This window comes from Camelina sativa, chromosome 5 (assembly GCF_030686135.1).
Source record: "Camelina sativa cultivar CO46 ecotype springtype chromosome 5, ASM3068613v1".
Taxonomy (NCBI): domain Eukaryota; kingdom Viridiplantae; phylum Streptophyta; class Magnoliopsida; order Brassicales; family Brassicaceae; genus Camelina; species Camelina sativa.
In genome coordinates this window covers 21,747,284-21,771,210 of record NC_141884.1, presented here as the reverse complement: position 1 = coordinate 21,771,210, position 23,927 = coordinate 21,747,284, and the positions used below count along the sequence as shown (strand labels likewise).

The 23,927-nt window shown below is 36.0% G+C and overlaps 3 protein-coding genes and 1 non-coding gene across 4 annotated transcripts; 1 reads left to right on the top strand and 3 right to left on the bottom strand.

Annotated features, from left to right (window-relative positions):
- Nucleotides 1-4,720: 4,720 nt before the first annotated feature.
- Nucleotides 4,721-4,794, top strand: TRNAN-GUU (transfer RNA asparagine (anticodon GUU)). Its single transcript has one exon. It is a non-coding gene; the product is annotated as a tRNA-Asn (tRNA).
- Nucleotides 4,795-6,103: 1,309 nt separating this feature from the next.
- Nucleotides 6,104-9,211, bottom strand: LOC104787149 (nucleobase-ascorbate transporter 7). Its single transcript, XM_010512677.3, has 13 exons — nucleotides 8,857-9,211; nucleotides 8,647-8,744; nucleotides 8,362-8,538; nucleotides 8,188-8,288; nucleotides 8,032-8,107; nucleotides 7,898-7,957; nucleotides 7,630-7,814; nucleotides 7,429-7,525; nucleotides 7,254-7,340; nucleotides 7,122-7,180; nucleotides 6,875-7,044; nucleotides 6,631-6,791; nucleotides 6,104-6,548 (listed from the first exon to the last, which is right to left on the bottom strand). The coding sequence occupies exons 1-13, from the start codon at nucleotides 8,978-8,980 to the stop codon at nucleotides 6,330-6,332; spliced, it is 1,614 nt and encodes a 537-aa protein (XP_010510979.2). The 5' UTR covers nucleotides 8,981-9,211; the 3' UTR covers nucleotides 6,104-6,329.
- A 1,067-nt stretch (nucleotides 9,212-10,278) lies between these two features.
- On the bottom strand, nucleotides 10,279-10,812 carry LOC147944149 (uncharacterized). Its single transcript, XM_087512477.1, has one exon. It carries the CDS (start codon nucleotides 10,810-10,812, stop codon nucleotides 10,279-10,281), a length of 534 nt encoding a protein of 177 aa, XP_087368603.1.
- Nucleotides 10,813-18,893: 8,081 nt separating this feature from the next.
- On the bottom strand, nucleotides 18,894-21,280 carry LOC104787148 (WAT1-related protein At1g60050). The gene is made up of 7 exons (XM_010512676.2): nucleotides 20,945-21,280; nucleotides 20,773-20,835; nucleotides 20,464-20,580; nucleotides 20,090-20,348; nucleotides 19,784-19,942; nucleotides 19,533-19,684; nucleotides 18,894-19,272 (listed from the first exon to the last, which is right to left on the bottom strand). Exons 1-7 carry the CDS (start codon nucleotides 21,145-21,147, stop codon nucleotides 19,104-19,106), a joined length of 1,122 nt encoding a protein of 373 aa, XP_010510978.1. The 5' UTR covers nucleotides 21,148-21,280; the 3' UTR covers nucleotides 18,894-19,103.
- Between the last annotated feature and the right edge of the window lie 2,647 nt (nucleotides 21,281-23,927).

Here is a 23,927-nt window from a genome sequence, read left to right as displayed (position 1 = left end):
TAAATGGCTCTAGATTTGAAAGTTCATTGTTTAAATAACCTCAATTTAAAAGTTCATGGTTTAAATGACTTATTCTCTAACTAAATTATTAATCAAAACGACATTGTTTTGTCACTAACAGAGAGTGTTAACGGCAGAGTAACGTCTGTTAGTTGCTCAATTATCGGATTTAATTAATGTCATGTCTTTTTGGTTTGGTCATTGAAACTTAATGTTTAAAAGAGCTAGTCAATGAAAGTTAATGTTTTAAATGACCTACAACAAAATTCATGGTTTAAATGGTCATAATTTGAAAGTCCATGATTTATATAACATTTTTCCCTTTTATTATATGATCAAATATATACTTGGTTATATTATGTCTGTTAGGTTTCGTTTTCCCTAACCACGAGAATCAAATTATTTTTTGTTTTTATAGTTGTTATTTAACTAGATATTAGCGTGATCAAATTCAATTTTTCTGGTCTATCAACATGTTTTAGAGATATAATTAATCCAAAAAGTTAAGACAAGAAAATTTTAATTAGTTTTTAGTAATTTTGATCGCTAGTCGATAAAATCTGTCGCTTAACATATATTTCCTGAACCAACGACTACAAAACATTCATGATTTGATCAATGTCATTTGTCTCCGGTGTATCAATGACGCTAGTCGCTGTTGTGACAACAACAAAAACAAAAGAAAAAGAACGAGGCAAAATTAGTTTCATTGAATTAGGGATGCACAAACCACGAGGTATAGCAATTTTAATTTTAGATAACAAAAATATGTATTATGTGTTTATATCTTTAAATCAACTATCAAAAGGTTTTTACTGTTACAAAAAAAAAACTATCATGCAAAACTATAGTTAGTAATATTTTCGTTATTTAAATTGGTATTTAACGAAAAAAAAAGTATATTCTGTTGATGAAAAATGTGTCTCGGGGAAATCGTCACTGTTGCACATTGAAGCCAATATGTATTCCATTTATTTAGTAAAAGCTGACAATAATATTATTTAGTATTATCGTTATACATCATGCAAGCAAAACTATAATTATAAAGTTAACTAATCAACGACATATGTAAAAGTTTCCACAGAGTATCTCTCGTCAGAAGATTACATGTACCTTTGTTTCTGTTTGCTTTGTCTGTTAAACGAATTGAAAAATGTCCACCTTCTAAGAAAACTGTTAAAATGCGAAAAATACATATTCATTAGTGCGTCAGATCTCACTCGTGCAGAAATGAACGTCTATAAAATTGCTTTGAGAGACAGGAGTATAAGTTTTGGACGTCGAAAAGCGAAAAGGAAGTATTATTATCCATTAATTTGCATGGATAGGAAAAAGATAGAATTAATTAATCTGGCCTAGGCCTTTCATGTGCAATTGAAGAATGATAGATCGTACGTACTAGTCATACAAGTGAAACGGTGCTCGTATCAACACAAACACGCCTACATGTATCAAAATGTCAAAGAGATTAATGTTGGCTGAAACCCTCAACAAAAGTCCGGCCCAAGTCGTGTTTGAGTTGCTAAAGGAGAATTAGTCTTTGGTTCAGTACTTAGCCCGTTCCACCAAGAAATAATACCTAACCTTCAACTTCTAGTTTGATCAACGAAGACCTAGTTCGACCTCTTCAGTTCGAACAGCCTTATTCGCTCTCTTTAGCTCGGTCCTCTTCATTTAGCTAGAACAAGTCACTCGAGTTGTTTAGCTTGACACTTATTCATTTCAAAACGCTTAGTTCAGAACGTTTCTCCTGTAATCGCCGAACCTCGACTTGTAATAAATCTGTGTTCTTCCCTAAAATATATTAAGTATCTTGTTAGATCCTAATCCCATCATCAACAGATGACATCTCTGATTCAAACACTTGAGATTAACATATAATTATGAAAGTGTACACAAAATTTGACAAGGAAACTAAAAGAAAGGAAAGAAGGCTTCAAAGGAATGAGAGAGAAAAAAAAAAGAGAAAGAAGAGACAGAAGCAGAAGTCACTGGCCTTTGATGTCGCTCAAATTGCTTCAATTTCCTAAGTAAAATACAAATTTGTTGTACGCCATTTTCCTAACACTATAACATCATAATCACCCTCACCGGTAGACTCTTTAAGAAACATTAATCATATTAATCACGTGATTTTACTAGAAATACAATAACAACCTGCCCTACTTCCTCTGTTTCATTGTAAGTATTATTGTAGGATTTTTTAAGTGTTATATACAGCAAATTAATTAATTTTTATTGCATATTTTTGTTATTACACTATAAAATAACTTCCATGTTAAGTAGCTAATACTTTTACGCATACTAGGATAGTACCCGCGCTACGCCGCGGGATTGTTATATATTTTGTTTTTATTTTTATTTATTTTGGATAATTTTATAAGTGTTTGTAATTAAAAATAACAACCACCGACGATTGATTACGGCGGCTGGGTCTGTTCTCCGCGGTACAAAATAAGAAGAATTGTCCCTTGCAATTGATGAATCCACCTTATGATAAAAAAATACTTCTGTTTACAAATCTACAGGTTTTATATATTTCTTGATGCTTTGATTCTATTTGATTTATGTCTTTATCAGACTCCCTCCGTGTCATAATATATGATGTTTTAGAGGAGGTTTTTCTTTGTTTCAAAATATAAGATGTTTCCATTTTTTTAGGCAATTTTCAGATTATTTTTGTGTGTTTTATATTATTTATTTTATGCAGTCCTGTTTATGATTGGTTGAACTTATTTAAAGTGGTTATTTCTTAATCTACGTGCTTTCACTCAAAACATCTTATATTTTAAACCGAACGGAGTATTATATTCAGTTCGGAAAAATTATGAGAAAAAATTAACGATTTATGAATATTATAATGTTTTTGTTTTCCATTCTACTACAATAATTCGAGTTCAGCCGAATCAGTCTACATAGAAGAAATCACAGACCAGACGTCTCTTTTTCTCTCATTTTTATATTGACGAGATCAAAACTTCACTCATGACATCTTTCCATGATACCTCACTTCTCCTATTCCAGTTAAGGAGATTTTGTGTCCTAGACTCCTAGCCGTTTCTTTCTTTTGATAAGACGGAGTCAACCAAACACCAATGACGATATATGGATTCAACTAAAACGACAACAAAATAACTTTGGCTCGATCTCTTTACTCTCATGAACGAAAGATAACAACGTGTTTGCTTTTTTAGTGCCTGCGATTTCTGCTAAGGTTGTTGTGTGCTCATGATGCTCAGTTTGCTTCTTTTTTTGTTAACGTGGTGAAAGAAAGAAACAGAGAAATTAGTGGAATTGATATTTTTTTTCAATTATATTAAAAACTCTCTTTTATTCTATTAAAGGGTTGCAAAATATAATTGTTAGAATTTACGAGAAAGATTTAAAAGTCTTGAGAATGCTTGTAAATCTATCGTATCAAATAGGACGTCATTCCATTATTGGGAAATTATGTCTTCAAATCTATTCAATCAAATTCTATTAAATTCATTTATCCAATTATTTTAAGCCCATTTATTTTAAAAACTAAACCCAACAAAATAAGATCAAGTTTAAGAGAAAAAGTGACATGGAAAAAAGAGACTTATCATAGGTTAAGACATGTTGAGTTGTATTATTTGAAATGTTTTTATTGGCTAACAATTTTACTGAGATGTCAAGCTGAGAATAAACCTAAAATGCTGAGTTGTCAGATAGGGAGAGAAACACATTCTTCTTTTATGGTATTGATATATAACTTTGTGAAGATGGTTTGAAATGAAAGTATAGGGAACAATACTCTAAAGTGTCCAAATGCATGGTCTCATTTTCTAGTATTTTTTTTTCCTTTTTTTGTATTTGTATTTTAAGGCCCTAAAGTTTTAAGTAATAGTATAATAGAGTTCAATTTAAAAATGTTAAATATTTAGGCAATAACTTCAAAAAAAAATTCATTACAGCACATAGTCCAATAATGTTTTGAGCCGGATCTGCTTGAAATCTATGTTGCATGGAATTAAAAATGGTATTCATAAGCGACACGTGGAAGCTGTTTTTATAAAAAAAATATTGGAAATGGATACGTGTTAGAAGCATATAAAAAAGTATTCTTTTATATAATATTAAACATGAAATCATTTAAATATTTTCAGTAAATCACATAATTATATATGCTTTAGATAATCAACTAAAACTAATAAAATATTAATTAAATAGTTATTAACAGCTAGAGTAGCTCAGTTGGTTAGAGTGTATGACTGTTAACCACAAGGTCAGAGGTTCGACCTCTCTCTCTAGCATTTTTTTAGCAAAAAAATAATCAAATAGGTTATTTCGTGATGTCAAGAGAAAAGAGAAGCGTAAGCTTCTGATGAAACTTTCGTGCGACATAGCTTGAAACAGACACAATAGAGAATTTAACTAGTAACAACTAGATTTTAACTAATAATAGCATAACCGTAAGCTTCCAACAAGTTTCCAATGCTGATTTTTCGAAAGTGACACATAGGAGAGATTCCAAAAACTTATGAGAACTTCCAATTACGAATCTGATTCCGAAGTGGAAAATCCACTTCAGATGAAACTTTTGTGCGACCTAGCTTGAAACAGACACAATAGAGATTTTAACTAATAACAGCTAGACACAATAAAGATTTAAATATTTTCAGTAAATCACATAATTATATAAGCTTTAAATAAATCAACTAAAACTAATAAAATATATAGTAAATAGTTATTAACAGCTAGAGTAGCTCAGTTGGTTAGAGCGTGTGGCTGTTAACCACAAGGTCAGAGGTTCGACCCCTCTCTCTCGCGTATTTTAGCAAAAAATAATCAAATAGGTTCTTTTGTGATGTCAAGAGAAAAGAGCAGCGTAAGCTTCCAACGAGTTTCCAATGCTGATTTTTTGGAAGTGACATATAAGAGAGATTCCAAAAGCTTCTGAGAACTTCCAATTACAAATCTGATTCCGAAGTGGAAAGCCCACTTCAGATAAAACTTCCGTGTGACCTAGCTTGAAACAGACACAATAGAGATTTTAACTAATAACAGCTAGATTTTAACTAATAATAGCAGAAGCGTAAGCTTCCAACGAGTTTCCAATGCTGATTTTTCAGAAGTGACACATAAGAGAGATTTCAAAAGCTTCCGAGAACTTCCAATTACGAATCTGATTCCGAAGTGGAAAGCCCACTTCAGATGAAACTTTCGTGCGACCTAGCTTGAAACAGTCACAATAGAGATTTTAACTAATAACAGCTAGACACAATATAAGAGAGATTCCAAAAGCTTCCGAGAACTTCCAATTACGAATCTAATTCCGAAGTGGAAAGCCCACTTTAGATGAAACTTTCGTGCGACCTAGCTTGAAACATACACAATGGAGATTTTAAAGAGAAAGATTGACGACGAGAGTTGAAGTTTGAATCTTTCTAAGCCAATCTTTAATCTATAGTATCTAAAAGGTAAAATCATGGTTTCATGTTCTCAAACAAAGGAACCAAAGTTAGAAAAAGACTCTTGTTTGTTTTTTTTTTGATAACTCAGGAGTGATCCTAAAAGCTTCCTAGGCCCAAAGACTAATCTCCTGGACCGGAAGATGCCATGTTAAATTTCAAACCCTCGTGGCCAATGCTACTCGAACCTAGGTGGCGGGACTTTTCTCCCTTTACTATTGGACCAAAGCGACTTGGTTTATTAAATGGTTGACAAATCCACAATTGGGTATATATGAAAAGAGCATCCACTTACTCTGGTGTAGGGGCTGAGGAAATATACGGGATTCAGCCAAAAACCTTTTAGTAATTAGAAAAAAAAAAGAATCAACCGCGAAAATTGGAGAAGGACCAATAAAAATCTCAACTTCAAACCAGTGTATACAACTCTGTAACAGAGGAAGGGAAATGAGAAAGGCCATATCTACCATCATTCTGATTTCTGAGTGTAGGTGTGACAATTTTTTTAGGAAAAAGATTATTAAGGAGAAGATAATAGAGGGTTAACCCAATAGGAAGACAAGTTTTTTTACACTCTTAACTCGTAAGTATGTGGGTTCCGACAGCCCAATACACGAGTAAACTCTATAAACAACACTAAAAAAAAAAAAAAAAAAAAAAAATCAAGCTAGGAAAACATGTCAAATACACATCTAAATGAAACGGCAAGCTGTGCATATGTTCTCTACACCAAAGAGGAAAACACTACAGAGAAGAACATTATCAAAAGAAGTGAAAAGTGAACGGGACGCAGTTAAAAAAACAGAGTTGATAGATACAAAATGTGATATAAATAGTAGGAGTAGGAGTCAGGGTCAAAGCCAATGAACTCTTTTTGGCATCTTTTTTCAATTATCACACTGAGGGAAAATACTTGTTGAGATTGAAAGGCAAAGAGTAAAACTCTTCACTTCTAGTATCCGATTTGAACGACATGAAACGATCCCACCAAAACATGCCTCGGTCTTTCCTCGTGGCACTGTCTTTACATGACAACGTTACATCAAGAAAGAATGCCAAAATGCTAGCCACAAAGGTTTCAGAAGAGAATGGAACATTGATCATGTCATTGAACTGCAAAAAAACATGTTTCGGTTATAAACTTATCATAGAAAGAAGATATCGAAAAGATTAAGATTCTTGTTTTGTTTTTTACCCATCTTGCGTGTGTGTGAACTGGTCCATACTTGTTAACAGCTGTATACTCGTTGAAGTACTGTGGTATCGATAAGCCCATGAAGACCGAGAATCCGAGGATGAATATTGTCCTGAAGCTGTTGAGATTACAGAACTGAAGTAAGCTTAGACCACCAGCACCTGCAAATTTATTGGTTACTCATTTTACCGTTTTAAAAACATAGCGATTTTGAATAAAAGAAAAGGCGTTTCAAGAAACCTACCAACATATGCAAAGAACAAGCAATGAAAGGCTGCGACAATCGGAGCTGGAATCGATGCAAAGATGGCTCCAAATTTACCAAGAACAGAGAAGAAGATCATGAAACCAGCTGATATTTGAACTACCCTTCTGCTACCAACGCGTGTTAGCGCCAACAAACCGGCGTTTTCTCTGCAAGATCATCAAGCTAACCATTAGATTTTGCAATAAAGACCGTTGTTTTCAGTTCATAGAGAAACGGCTCTTACACTGATACAGATGCTCCAGTTCCTGCTCCAAATAATCCACAGAGAAGAACTCCAACACCCTATGTATATAAATACATGCTTAAGTATACACTTTTAAATGGAAAGTGGGATGAAATTTTTTGTCAATGTTACCTGCCAACCGATTCCACGGCTGAGAACAGAAGGTGGCGGTGGAGTTGCACTAGCAAATCTCGATACAACAATGTAAGTCCCTGTGGACTGTTTTCAATGAATCAAAAGAATAAGAACAAGAATACACGCAATGAACAAAGTGTTATGTGTTGTTGCAATATAAATAAATTGAAACCTCGACAAGTGAAACAAATGAAACAGCCATCATAGCGAAAGCTTCACCAGCATGAAATGTTGGAGGTCCCCATTGAAAAGGATAAGGTACTCTTATCCTGAAAATTATCAAGAACCATTCTAAATTTGTACTAAAAATTAGTTAGGCTAATAATGTCACTAGAGTATGCACAAAGATAAAAAGATAGAAAAATTCTCTAACCATGGAGCACCACCAATGAGACCAGAACGATCTGTTCTGCAACTTGTCTGAGTGTTGATTCCTGTGTTCTTATAGGCTCCACCAACAGTGAGTAGGTGCGCGTAAATCCAGACAATAACCACAGAGAAAATGACAGCAAAACGATGGAAGACTTGTCTTTCTCCTCTCATGAGATGAGGAATGTACTAGAAAAAGTATACATAAAGATGAATCAGTTTAAGATATCTTTTGAAATAACAAGAAGAGCTTGATCGCTCAGCTCTCTAACCTGTGAGAATATGAGTAGAAGTATGATCTCAGGCAGTCCAATCTCAATGCATTTGGCTAGCTGTCAGAGACAGAGCAGAACAAGTCAGTAGTCAAAGAAAATGTTATAGAGAGATCAAGTAGAGCAATACACACCAGAGGGAAACCGTGCTCATAGAGTCCAAAACCGGCTAGTGCTACCAGAGGAACTGCAGAGAGAGGACTCAAGAGCCTAAAGAAAGTGAAAACAATCATTAGAAATTAGCAGAAGAGAGTCAGTTGGTTTTATATGATTGAATGTTCTTAGCTAACCTAACTACATTGCGCCAAAGCCCGCTGAAGCCAACGACGATCTGAAGAATCGAAGCAACGATAAGAGCACCCTGGATTCCTCGCATGATTCTCTTAAATTTCTGCAATTTTTGTTTCTATTAAGGACAAAATCTGACACAAAATAGATAGAGTCTCATTTCTTTATTCACTAACCTCCTGAGGATCCAAAATGTCGCTGTACCGACTAGCTAAGACAATCGAAAGCGTGGTTGGTACATAAGAGTAAGAAGCTCCAATGACGGCGGGAAGACGAGTCCCAAGGAAACTTTGTAACAAAGTGTTAAGTCCGGAAACAAAAAGTAATGTTTGAACCATCTTTGCCTTCTCCTCCTACAACAGATGTAACACAAAGTACAAAGACAAAAACATATTTATCAAAAACAGAGCTTTTCAATAATGTTACATCTTTGAATTGACTTGTTTGAGAAGACAACTTACGTTTCCTCCACCCATTTGTGGAACTAAATATGTTGGGATGAGAACTGTTGTTCCAAGCATCACCAAGTAATGCTGAAAACCCAAAAGTACTGCCTCAGCTGATCAGAAAAAAGAAAAAGAAAAGAAGAAGTGATCTTTTAGTTGTTAAAATCAAAGATTACAACATTTGCATAATTAATGATATGAAAGTATGATATAGAAGAAAGTTACGCCAAGGAGGAGGACTAGTGATACAATAAGAGACAGAAGGAAGTTGATCTTTCACCGGATGTGGCTCAAGCTCATCTTGTTTTAGTTGCGGTGCGCCTCCTCCACCACCACCACCACCAGCCATTTCCTTTCACTTCTGATGAAATTTAACTCAGGAGAAGCAAAACAGAGAATTTTTGAAGGACTAAAGTGAGTGTTGTAGGAGACTAGGAAGAGAAAATGCAAACCAATGAAGGCACCGAAAGTGAAAAAGGGTTTAGGAAATGAGAGTGAGAAAGAAGAGGTAAGCTAGAAAAAGAGAAAGACATTTGTCGGGGAATTTATGTAAGAAACCGTCAATGTAAGCAAGAACGTCAAAAAGGTTGATTTTGCGCGTTTTAAGTTAATAAAAAAAAGACCTTTGAGAAGAAAGAACCACTTGGAGAACACGGAACCCTTTTAACCAAAAGCGTCAATGTGAAGAGGAAGAGGAAAAAAAAGCCATTTCAACTTGCGTTTAATTTTTTTTTTGTGAATATAATATATAAAACATCATAAATTAGTTATCAAACAAATAGGTAAATTATAATTAGTAATTACAAATACAAACAAAATTCTGACGTTAAAAAAAAAATAACTTGTTTGAGTTGGAGAATACCGCAAACTAAGATATATTTCTATTCGAACTCGTGAGCTCAACCCTAAAAATAGCTTAATCCGCTGTTAAGTAGATTCAATGGAGCGGATTACTCCATTTGACATATCTAGAGTCAAGTTATATACGCCAGTACCCCACTTTTACTCCAATTTTCGTTAGTGAAAAGATATTGCACCAACATGTATGCTCTACTATTTAATGCCTTGAAGAGAATAGTGGTCCTTAGTCCTAAGTTTGAGCATCACCAAATGGAGTTGTGGAGATAAGTTATCACTATCGACCCGACAAAAATTGAGGACCCAAGACAAAAACGTCTTGGCGTAATAAGAATTTGCTAGGGTAGTCGGATGGCGGAAGATAGATCATGATCTATTACGTTTTCCTAGTCTTATTTTAAGAATTTATATATTTCTAGGTTAATTACTGAATTAGTTGAGCAAAGAAAAATCTCAAGTCCAAATTAAAGAAATCACAAATTTCAAAACTGAGAGGAAAAAAAGGAAAAGAAATTAAACACTCATTCTACACACCTTTACATTTTTTAGCATTACGTAAAGTCGAAGCAATCCCTAGACGGCTAGACGCATCTCCCCTCTTCTACCTTCATTCATCGTCACACTCTTCTCTATAAGATTATAGAATATTGAATAATCTTTCTTAAATCTTAGTATTATAATTTGTAAATTGGAAGTTTGAAACCACATAAGTAAATGGAATGATGGGGTTGTCATTTTTCAAATGCTTTTTTTTTTTTTTTTTTTTTTGACAACAGCATACAGATTGACTCAAACAAGCCAATACGAAGGAACATTGTTTACATAGGTAACTAAGTGCGGAACTGTACGAACTCGTCGCGCCAAATTGTCCGCTTTACCATTCTGAGAGCGAGGGACGTAGACTAAAGAAAACGAGACAAACTCCTCTCTATCCGCCTGTATATCCTCCAAATAAGGCGTAAAAGCTGGCCACTCGGAAGGTGAAGACACCATCTTCACTAAGTCAGAGCAGTCGGTAAGAAAAACTACAGATTGATTGTCAGCCCCAATCATACAACGCATCGCCCATATAAGAGCTTCAACCTCAGCATGAAGAGGAGAGAGACTGCGGCGAAGGTTGGCAGCGCCCATAGTAGGAACAGAACCTAAAGGTGACGTGCAAAACCATCCTCGACCCGCATAACTATCTGTTGCTTTCCAAGAACCATCCACAAAACAAATATAGCTGGAGAAAGACCTAGGAACCCCTAACCTTCCAATCCCATTGGGGACAACCAAAGTATTATCCATGGAATTTGAAACTGTACCCTCTGTCTGAGCCATAGCCCATGCGCGTGCCTCATCCTCCGCTATCCGTAAAATAGCTAGGGGATTTGAATCCAGGTTACTAAAAATTTTGTCATTGCGTGCTTTCCAAATATACCACAGAATCCATGGATATATTTCCTGTGATGGAACATTGGTAAATCGCCAAAAGAGGGAATCCATGTTAGTGAAAATGGACTCCGATGGGAACACACCCAAGGCTGTCGGAAACTGGGACAAAGCCCAAACCTGTTTAGCCGGCGGGCATTCGAAAAGTGCATGATTAATTGTCTCCTCCTAAAAACCGCAAAGACCACACGTGGCATCATCACTAATACCGCGTTTCCGTAGATTAGCCGTCACGGCAACACAACCCGAAAGCACTTGCCACATAAAATGACGCAATTTCGGGGGACACCGGATTTTCCAAACAGAGGCCTGAAGAGGTACAATGCTTGGCCCAAATACTTGGATCGAAGGTATATCCGCCACATTGGACCGGAGGATATGATACCCGAATTTAACCGTATATTTACCAGACTTAGTAAAATGCCAACCCAACAAATCCGGTTTATCCGGTTGTCGCAACGGTATGGCAGAAATTATAGCAACATCTTCCGGTACAAAGGTAGCCGTAAGTTGTGCCATGTCCCAGGAGTTAGACCTCCTATCAATAAAGTTTGAAACTCGGAGCAAAGGGTCAGCAGGTGACCCCGTACTCAGTGCTGGTCTCAGGAGTTGAGCAGGGATCCATGGGTCTGTCCATACCGAGATGGAAGCACCAGATCCTACCTGTGTAATCAGTCCTTTATTAACCAGAGAGCGAGCAGATATTATACTCCGCCAACCATAAAATGGGGAATAAGACTTAATTGGATCCAAAGGATCAGAATGCCGATAATAGCGACCTTTAAATACCCGTGCAAAGAGACAATCCGGAACAGAAATCAGCCGCCAAAGCTGTTTCGCCAGCAGAGCCGTGTTAAAATCGTCCAAACACCTAAACCCCAAGCCTTCTTCATCTTTGCTGCAACACAGCCTATCCCAAGCTATCCAATGGAGGCCCCTTGATTGCCCCGAGGAACTCCACCAAAAATTCGAGATGGCACTGGTTAGCTTCCTAGTTATCGTCTTTGGAATACGGAAACACGACATCACAAAGGTTGGAACCGCCGTCGCTACTGACTTAATCATCACCTCCTTACCCCCTCTTGATAGCAACCGAGCAGGCCATCCACTAGCCCGTGCTAGCAACTTATCCTGGAAAAATGAAAAAATTTTCGTCTTAGAGCCACCCAAAATCTCCGGGATACCTAAATAGGAGCTCATCCCACCCAAATTTGTTATTCCCAAAACTCCTTTTAGTTCCTCCCTAAGATTAACATCCACTGTGTGTCCAAATTGGACAGACGATTTTTGAAAATTAATTTGTTGACCCGAAACCCGTTCATACTGCTGAAGGATCCTCAACACCACCTCACACTGCTCCTTTGTAGCCCGACAAAAGAACAAACTATCATCCGCAAATAAAAGGTGAGAGATAGGAGGACTAGCAGTCGAAACCCGTATACCGGTAAGAAGCTTAGCTTGCTCGGCTTTCCGAAAATGAGCAATAAGAACCTCTGTGCATAAAATAAAAAGATAAGGCGACAAAGGGTCACCCTGTCTCAGACCTCGATGAGGTACAATAGACCCATGAGGATGACCATTAATTAAGACCCTATACTGGACTGATGTCACACTCCACATAGTCCAAGATATCCATTTTTCACAGAAACCAAATTTCCGGAGTAAATTCTCAACAAAAGGCCATTCCACCCTATCGTAAGCTTTACTCATATCCGTCTTGATGGCCATAAATTTACCTTTGCACGAAGGGTTAGTTCGAAGCCCATGGAACATTTCCTGGGCAATCAAGATGTTATCCAAAATATGGCGACCTGCCACAAATGCTGACTGCGTTTCAGAAACTAATGATGGGAGAATAACGCGGAGCCTCTGACATAAAACCTTCGAAATAATTTTATACCCCACATTGCACAAACTGATAGGACGTAACTCTGACATCCTGGTCAGTGTATCCACCTTCGGAATAAGGCAAATATTTGTCTCATTTAACCGTTTATCAAACACTCCCTCCTGAAAAAAAGAATTAACTATAAGCACCAAATCTGCCTTAACCGTGGCCCAAGCTTTCTGATAAAATAATGCCGTCATACCATCTGGTCCCGGAGCTTTATCTTGATGCATCATAAATAACACCTGTTTAATCTCCGACTCAGAGACTTCCCTCGTTAAAGAATCATTTGTAGTCTGGTCAATCGAGGTACTAATCTCGGCAAGACTCTCCTCAAAATCTGATGGGTTCGACGAAGTGAAAAGCTCCTGAAAATACGATATTGCAGTATGTTCAATCACACTTTCCTCTGTCGACCAAGTACCATGCTGATCATGAAGACCGACAATCCGGTTCCTAACCCGGCGTTGCTTTGTCTGGGCATGAAAATAACTGGTGTTATGATCCCCAAATCGCATCCACCGACTTCTACTTTTCTGATACCAATAAACCTCTTCGTCCCGATAAGCCTCCCGTAGTCGCCAAGTAAGGTCCGCTATCTCATCTACCGATGTACCGTCATCCTCTTGCGCTAGTGCTATTTTAGATTTTAAATCCTCGATGGTCTCCCGTCCGTACGGCACCTGAGATTTTCGCCACTGAGAAATGGCCCGGCGACAAGTAGTGATTTTGTCCACAAGAGAGGTAGAAGACGAACTGCCACCCACATCCCAACCCTCCGTAATGGCTCCAAAGAAACCCTCCTTGTCAAGCCAACGCCAATCAAAGCAGAAACTACTTTTTCCCCGACGAATTTTATCCTTAAGTATTGCTATCACCGGCATATGATCCGATGCAATCCGTGGTAAATACTCCGAAAAAGAGTCCGTAAACAACGCATGCCACTTTTCATTTGCTAAGGCCCGGTCTAACCTACACCGGATAGGTTTCTTATCCCGCCAACCTCGCCAGGAGAGATTATCCCCCAACGATGGAAACTCAAGTAGTCCGCAATGTCGAATCATTGTATTAAAAGGAACAAAAGAAGAGGCATGCCGCAAGCGACCACCCCGCCTCTCATGGTTACCTTTAATTTCATTAAAATCACCTATTAGAAACCATGGTTGGTCCCTACCCAAATCAATACGAGTTAAACGTTCCCATACCAGATCTCGGTTCTTTGGAACCGGATCCCCATATATCAGCTGTCCTTTATAAGTAATTTCCACATCAAGTAATCTGTTTGACTCAAAAAGAAAAGAAACAGAATTATTATTATTATTATTATTGTAGAATAATGCCAAACCACCACTACATCCAATAGGTTCAACAGTTTTTAAAGCTGAATAACCAAAATGACCAATAAAAGGTTCCAAAAAAGAAAAAGGTTGTCTTGTTTCAGACAAAAACAGAAAATCTGGCCGATGCTTTCCCCAGAGGTCTCTGAGATACCCAATAGTAGCTTTGTTTCCCAGCCCCTGGCAATTCCAACTTAAAATCTTCATTTGATGACCTTCGGTATTGGTGGCTTAGCCCCACCAGCAACACCCTTCTCCATCTCCTGAGGCTTCAGGGCAATAGTCTCTCCAACCGAACCAGAACTCTTAATAGCAGGACGTTTGCGCGGGGTGCGCACATACACATTCAGCTTCCTGGAACCCATACCTTGTACACCCAATTGTCCTTTCCCCTTGCGTGATCTCTCGGTCACCATGGAAGGACCCGTATCACCCAACTGATTTGGCTCTCCTGCAGTAAGAGAGAGAGTTCCTGCAGGCGGGAGTTCCTCACTTGCAGAGTGCTCCTCCTCTGTACCAATATCACCATGATCCTCAGCCCCTTCCTCGGCTGCCACAGTAGCATCAACCTGCATAGCTACTGTCTCCTCCATGATGGGAACAGTATCGACTACCTCCTGAGCATTTCCTGTAACCATAGCAACCTCCACAACAGATTCCTGCACAGCAAGATCCTGTGTAGTAACCTCCTGCACAACCGCAGTAGTAACGTCGCCACTTGGTTGGGACTGAAACACGCCACTTAGTACCTCTGTGCTCGCACTATGCGACTCCATAGCAGATCCCTCTGAACCCAACAGAATACCAGAACCAGTTTTCTCCTTAACCGCATGTGAAGAAGGTAGCATCCCATCCACATCATCCGACTGAGCTTCTTCCTGGAACAGAGCCTTGCGAACCACTTTACCAGGACGAAGACCATCTACTAAGTTCACACCACCGACATTCTCCCCCGTAACCGCAGGTTGAGCCCTGGCTTCTCTTGCTGCTTCCCGACGATGCCTGTCTTCATTATATTGCACGTACGACTGATAGCAACGATGCTTTGTCACCGGCTCCCCAACAGGGAGCGTCGACCGCCCCTTCAACCCTTTGTCACCCTTCCCCTCAGAAGACCTCCTCCCATCAGCCTGAAACCCCTCACCACTTTGTTTACCTCGATACCCTCCTTTAGCACCACCCTCCGAACCAGAGCCCCGCTGCCTCTCCGATCGGACCGCCCCTTTATAGCTCTGGTGACGTGGATCTGCATCCTCCTTTGGCAGGACAATTGGCTCCACAGTAGGCTCCTCCGGTGGAGGACAATGATCCTCATCGTGGCACAAGCTAAAACACTTCTTACAGAAGCCAAACAACCTTTCATAACGGAGAGAAACAATGGTTTCCTCACCGTTATAAAACTCCACTTCTGTCTCAAATGATAGACACTTGAACCCATTGAGCGTCACCTGAACTCTCCCGCCATCGAGGTCCACATCTTGAACGGTCCCCAATGCCTCCCCAATGCTCCTAAACGTTGGAATAGCCCAGAACTGAAACGGCACGCCCATAACTCGAACCCAGAAAGTCAAAGACGACGGATAGGCCGGATCCACCATCGGACTCCAACGAACCATAGAGACCATCCAATGGTCAAAATGAAATGGTGCCATCTTCAAAACCTCAAGGATGTCTGATTTCTCATCAAAATCGAATTGGAACTTCCCCATCCCAAGGTCTGCGCCAACAACACGCCCCTCTAGATGCCATATGCGAGGAAACATGACAAGAAGCGCCTTCATATCCTGCCTCCTTGGGTTCATACATTTCCCGATCACCGTTTTGGAGTAACCCTCGATCAAGGCCGTATTGTCAAAATACGGAATCTTCACCTTTGGCTTCATCATTTTCGAACCCTGAACTAACGCCAGACTCTACGACATCACAACAAGACGAACAGCAACAACCAAGAACAAAAGACAAGAGTGGAGAAACCCAAGAAACCCAAGAAACCCAAAAGATAAACAAGAACTCAATGAGTGATGAGATTTCTGGTAGACAAGCGTCGAGCTTTTATACTCCTCTGTCAAACATCTCCAAAACCGAGTACCACTTGCATAATCCCAAAAAATCCGCCTCATCGTATCTCGGTGAAACTGTAATCTCCATTTAACAATCGCAATCGGGAGAGATACACCACCTGATAGCAGAATAAAAACCCAGATCGTGACCAGATCCCACCAATTAACACCGATTCTCTCAACCAAACCAATGGGAATCAAAATCCAGACCTTCCTCCTTCCTTTTCTGATACCGAAATCAACAATGAGCCGGAGAAACGTATCCCAAAACAGATTCGGAGCCCAATAAAACCGCAAGAACGGAAACCGCTTAATCACCCTCCAGATACAAAATCGGATTTGAGTAATAAAACCCAGATCCCATGATCGATATCCAGCCACATCACGACCGCAAGAAATCCCTAAACAACCGTAAAAAATCCAGAAAGAATCCAGATAAAGATCGCTCATAGTAAGGTTGGAAAACCCTAGAGCAGAAAAATCGCCATTCTTCTTTTTAGTGTCTTTTTAGTGTCTCATTTTTCAAATGCTTTTAATTTTAGTTTACAATTCTTCCTAAGTTCGTTGTTTTAATTACTTATTAACCCATCACCGCTTAAATTTTTTTTTTTTATAAATAAAAAATAAATATAGTATATTTTTGTTCAAAGCAGTTATTTTTTAGAAAAAAAAATCCAATAGCAATACGTTAATCCATCAATGATTTTTTCAGAAATATATTTGCATCATGTACGTTGATGATTACTACATGTACTACTCTAATGGTTTGTGTTAGTATTGTCTCTATTACTAACTGAATGTTAAAAACTTAAAACAAAACAAAAAAACCACTAAAGTTCATCATTTAAAATTATATACCCATAAAATTGTAAATCAACATATAAAATGAGGAAATTCTATAATAAATTCTAGGAAAAAAGACTAGTTTGACCCAAATTAAGAGGTTAATTGCTAAACTAATTCATAAAATTTGAGGGTTAATTGAGTTATTTTTATATCTAAAATACCATTTATTGCTTTGTTAAGAAAAAAGAAGAAGTCAATTTTACCCTTGATTAAAATTCCCAGCGATTTAAAAAAAAATTAAAAATTTTATACAAAGTCTGTCGGACTAGTTGTGACAGACTTTTGTGTGAATGGCAGACTTTTTATCCATGGGAGATTTTCTCTGGCAGACTTATTTTGACCGGCATATTTATTTGAAGAGTGTTATGACAGATTTATTTTTAACGGCAGATTTATTTTTCACGACAGACTTATTTATTAAGACACGACAAACTTTCATAATATTAGACAAATTTGTTATAATGTGTGACAGATTTATTTTTTACTGTTGCAACAGATTTATATTTTCGTTAAAAATCTGTTGTAATGTGACAGATTTTTAAACAAAAAAGTAATTACTAATTTGACGTCTAGTTCTAACATATTTGTTTCAGGTTGCGACAGACTTTTAATTTAACAAAAAATCTGTCGATTGATGATAGACTTATTAAAGTTTTTTTTTTTAAATTGCTAAAATGACATATTAAAACCGTTATGACAGTTTTGTTTTTGAGTATCAAAAATATGCTGTTTGATAACAGATTTATTAGATATAATTACAGTAACGACAAATTTGTTTAATGTTACGACATATTTGTATATTTCATATAATGGTGACAGATTTATATATTGGATATAAACAGTTTATAGGTTTTATACTTAGCCCAGATGTTACAGCTTTTCAGCAATTACTTGAACAAGAAGTAACATGCATAACTCCTCGAGTTTAACTCCTATTGAAGATCTTTCAGTTGCTATGGATTTTTGGCTTGTTGGAGATCACGCCGGTCTCTTCATCGTGCTGTAATGGTCTTAGCTCCAGCGTTGAAGAGCCCTAAAAGTTGGTTCCTCCGCACTACTTTTATCTCCAATTTCCTTTCACTTTCTTGCTCTTCTTCACTTCTATTCACTCTGGCTTTGTTCTTCCACCCCCCATCCAGGCTTGCCACAGCCATGGAGTGACTAAACGGAGCCATTGGTGGTCCACCACCTCCTCAACAACTCGTTCTCATTATCCTTCCCACGACTCGCTCTCTCTCTCCTCCCCACATCTAGTTCTCTTTTCCAATAACAACACACAGCCACAACACAACAACGCTGGCTATAGAACTCAGATTTTCTCGGATCTGTCTTGAATTGGCTCATCCACCTCCAAAGAAACTGGCCACAACCATAACGTGACTAATTAGACCCACCGTTGGTTTTCACCATCCCGCAACGATAACATCTTGTTCCTCTTCGTCTATCTTATTATTATTTGTTTCCCATATTTCACATTATAGATTTTCTGTTTTTTATTTAATTCTTTTCTATTTTTAATTAAAAAAATATTAAAATTAATATTTTAAGGATTTTTAGTGTTTTTACATAAAATTTGTGTCATTATAGTAAAGAAGTAGGGTAGAGTGTTAATCTAGCAATTAATTGTCAAATTGGTGTCAAACTGGTCTATTTTCACTAAAAATTCCAATGCACAAATTAAAAAACAAAATGGAGGAAAATTCTAAATTGTTACTACAATATTTTAGGGATACGTTATTTTAATAAATCGAACCTCGTCTTTCGAAAGTAAACTGAAGACTAGATCTTGTGGCTTATTTTGCCTTTTATGATCCACACTAAGCAAACAAGAAGAGAAAATAAGAGGCATGCAAAACAAGAAGAGAAAAATAATAATACCTTTTACAGAATTTGACACATTCCTCGCATTAAAATAAATGTTACAAGACTTCGATATATATTTGTTTTGGCTCACAATATTTCCTTTTTATTGTTTGCTTTAGTTCCTTCCATTTACTTACCCTTAACTATAATACAACTAAATATTATCTTGAAACCAACCGTTTTTAATTAAACTTGATCAAAATCACCATTTCCTAGCAAAAGAGGAGTTGTCTGTTCATCTGAATCCAATTGATGATTATCGTTTTTCTCCACGGTTTCCTTTTGATCTTCTCTTTGATTTTGACTCCACATTATCAATAGATATCCAGTTCCAGCTATCGCAGCTCCTAACACACTGTTCACAAGAAGTTTAACATGACATCGCAAACTTATCAAAATCAAATTGAATATTTATACGAAATTGAGCCAAATTCAATTTTGCTTAAAATTACAAATCAGAACCGTACCCGAAAAACTAAACCAAAACGTAAATTTCTATACCACAATTTTTTAAATAAATAGCTGATTATAAACTTTTTTTTTGAGTTGGAATGAAAATCATATAAAACAAGCCATATTTCATTCGGTTTATATAGCTTCTAGGATTATGTATACCTTCCATAGTGAAGACTATTGACAAAGAAGCTTGTGCCAAAAATGGAAGCCCAAAGGATCCCAAATGGCTTAAACAATGGCACATAATAAGGGCCCTTCATTTTTGAGCACTTCACTTGAACACTTGTTCTAATTATGCTCCCAAATATTCCCTATAAATCAAAAATCAAAAACATCATTTATACTGCCCTAGAGACTAAGGAAACATGTATGTAATAGTAAGTATAATATATGATCAACAATATGTGTACCGTGGCAATAATGAGGTATAGGTCCATGTTAAGTTTGAGTTTCCATTCACTTAGGTCTGGCTCCATGAACGCTGAGAATATTGCACATTGGAGTGTCCCAGCTAAACTATATGCAGACACCACTTTCATCACTTGAGGATATTTCTGGACTGTATCCAACTGATAAACGGAAACCGCAAAAAAAAATTATAAATGGAAACTTGTATATATCCTCGTAGAGTATTGACTTAAGTCGAGAGTCGACTCATCTACAAGTGATAAGCTTTTTCGAAAAAAAATACGTATTTTGAACGTGATTTTGATTACCTGTATGATATTCCAGATGGAGATCGAGAGTGTTGCACATGCAAGAAGAAGAGAGCCGAGAGCCCAATTGTCAGAGTTCTTGAAGAAAGTCAAGTAGTGTGAAACTGTAGTGAGGAAGTTGGAGTTTGGGGATGAAGAAGGAGAAGGTCTAATAAAAGGGCCTAAATAAATAACTTCGACAAAGGCTCCTGTGAAGCATATCAACGTGCCTATCACTCTTCCTTTTGTTATCTTACTCTCCCATCTTAACCCTCCTTCCCTATTTAGTTATATTCCAAATATTTTAAAATTATAGGAAAAAGTGTTAGTTATAATTCGGTTATTAAAGAATAATAGAAACAAAAGCTGAAATTTTAGAGAGGTTAATAGTTTACCCAAGAGCAAGAGAGAGCAAGAAGGAGAAAGCAGGTGACTGCAAGCCCATTGCACATACCACAATTGGAGAGCTATAACTTAGCCCCAAAAATGCCATATTTTGGAACAAAAACACCCTGTTCAAGACGATAATTAATTAAACAATCTAAACTCTAGTATAATTAAACTTATTACAAAAAAAATTAGTACAATATCAAAATATATGTAGTTTTGATTAGAATCGGGAGAGAAATAGGAATCAGTATATATCTTATAATTTATATCTTATATAAATAGATAAAGAAATGACATAGAGATTTTAAACTGACCCGGTAAAACCAAGAAGGAAGATACGAACAAGGGAAGGCTTCGTGAGGAACGGTTCATCGTCCCTGCATGTGAAATATAACATATATATCATCATATCTTAAATTTAGAAAGACATATATAGATCGAATCGTGTGTATGGGGATTATATAGACACATAGACACTTTAAGTACCTTTCATCTCTATGGAAGTAGAAAGAGTAAGGGAGGAGAAGGAGAGAGCCAAGAGCGTTGGTGTAGACGATAAATACAAAAGGGCTCATGCCACCCGTCAACGCGGTCTTAGCCAAGATGGTGAGTGCAATGGTACATGCCTCCATCAATGCCATAACAATAAATGGAACGATGGTTTCCCATCTTGTATCCATTGATCCCATTTATGTCGACGCCAAGTACCACCAAAATGTGTATCAATTTATATATAGGCTAAGAAGGGTCGAAATTTTGTTTATCTCTTTCTCTATCTCTCCCCCGGAGAAGATGAGAGACCAAGTCCACAGCACAACTGTGTTAGGGTTGTAAATTGTGATGAAAATAATAGCGTGTCTTCATTAATATTTATATATGTGTGTTTGCATGTGAGTGGAAGGCCAAATGAAGAAGAGGGTTTTCTCTAGACGTGGAGGGAGTCATTAGTTAACCTTTGGAGAGTCGATGAAGCTAATAAATAAATCGTTGCGCCTCAACTCTTGCGACATATATAAATCTGAATAGTTTTTTTTTGTTGGAAGAAATACGAACGTTAATTCTATTTTAAAATACACGTATATAACTGGGAAATGAATAAATCAAATTTCGTTATACAACATTCTCATCAACAATCCTTAATATGATTATTTTTCGTTTTTTTACATATCATATTTACGTCTACAGAAAAATATCATTTGATTTAACAAATAGTACAAAACATCATTTATAAAGTATTTGTAGAAAATATCACTTTATAATTTTTTTTTTTGCATTTATATATAGACTAAAATATAATTCTTTTCCTAATGTATATTAAAAAAGAATTAGTGGACAAAAATCCTAGTGCAACGATTACATTTTTCTGTTGTTGTTGGTATATAATACCATGTTTGTGGAAGAAATTAATGGCCTCTAGTATAATAAAGTAAAACTAAAAATACTTGAATTAACAATTTTATGCAACATCAACTCCAAATTGTAGATACTCCAAAAATTCACCTGTACAATAATAATAATAATAATAAATAATAACCAACAATTTGACCATGGAAATTCACCAAATGTTTAATGATAGTGGCCGTAGTAGTAGTAGCAGCAGTTTAAATGCCACAATTGATAGTGCATATCAATTTTGTGGTCAATTGTGATTTATTGCAAGAGATCCAAAGTTCGACTCTCTCACAAATTATTTATATTAACATTTTTTTAAGTATATTTTGGTTTATGCCCTTTAAGTTTTACTTATTTAATTTTTTTTTATAACATTAACCCCTAAAACAATTCCATAAATAACTTTGCAGATAAACTCAAATACAAAATTTTCTTAAATTGACCAACGTTTGTAACATTTATTGCCACAAAATCTTAACAACATTTATACATTCTGTTTTTCCAAAAACAACTCTACTCATTAAAGTTTTAACCCATTAAATCTCCAAAACTATTTTTATAGATGCTAGAATATCTCAAATTTAAATGATATACAACAGATTTTCCATAACAAAAGTTTACAATCTCCATAATTATATTAACATTAATAAATTTCTTAAACCGAAAATCTAATTATAAAATGTCACATTAAATATGTTGAAAACCCCCATATAATTTGGTTTATTTTTTATTTTTTGAGGAATTACCAAAAAAATGAAAATTCTATTAGTTATCATAAACTATATATATTGACATGGAAAAATTATAAACTATAAAAATATGCTAAATTTTGTAAAACAAATAACATAATTAAACTTGATAAAAAACTTATTTTGATTATTTTTTTTACGCAAAAACTTATTTTGATTTTGGTGAAACGGGTTGGCACTAATCCCATATAGGTAGTTAAGTGGAATTGTTTTTTTTTTAACACTTTTAGATGTGTACCAGGAGATAAATGTATTACTAGACTATACATATACCATACGGGTTAAAACCTTGAAAATACTACAAAAATATTATACTTTGAATACTTATATCAAATACCTGTAAAATTTTATATTTTTAAAATTGATAAAACAATAAAAAAATAACAAATAAATACAATATAAATTTTAAATTTTTAAAATTTAAAATATTGTCCCGCGGTGTACCGCGGGTTAAATCCTAGTGTGATTTAATATGTAAACCAATCTAAAAGAAAAAAAGGATTCAGAGATGATCGGAAATCAAATTAACAGAAACAGCTTAGGTATCAAAACATATTATTTGTGAATATGTGTTAAGATGAATGAGTCATAACATTCATCATTTTGAGAATATGTGTAAGGATCATAAACTAAAAATGTAAAGGAACCAAGATATATATACAAAATTGACTAATTTACCGAAGATTTCCAAATGATTTTATGTTGAAAATTGATATTTGATTTACATATAATGAGAGTCCATTAATCATCAATAGCTATTTGAAACTGATGACTAAAATATATAATTCATAATTTTCAAGAAGATGTTAGGATCTCAAGTCGAAAATATAAATGATCGTTTATATATAATTACCAATTCATTCATTGAAAAGTATGGGCTTGACTGTTGTGTATAGCAAAATAACTCGATAATTGTTAGCTAAACGATCTATGCTAAATAAAGTTTGTAAATAATTGTAAAACGCAGAAAATACCTCGCAATCTCTTATTTCTGTAATTTTCTTTGTAAACATTTTTTCTTTGGTTTAGGCAACAAATCTAGGAATTTTTTTTAATTAATGTTTGGTTAAAAAAAAACAGAAATATACTTTTACTAAATTAGATTAATAACATTTATCTTTCTCGTTATAATTACAATACGCTACTCAGTACTCATACATTGCAGAATCACTCTTTCAAAATATGAATACTTATAAATATTTTTAATGATAAAAAATAGCGGAATCACATTTTGAAAGATAAATAGTTATTGGCAGTGGCGGATCCAGAAAGAAAATTTACATGGGGCACATATGAACACTTACCTTAACAAATTTCTTTAGCAATAT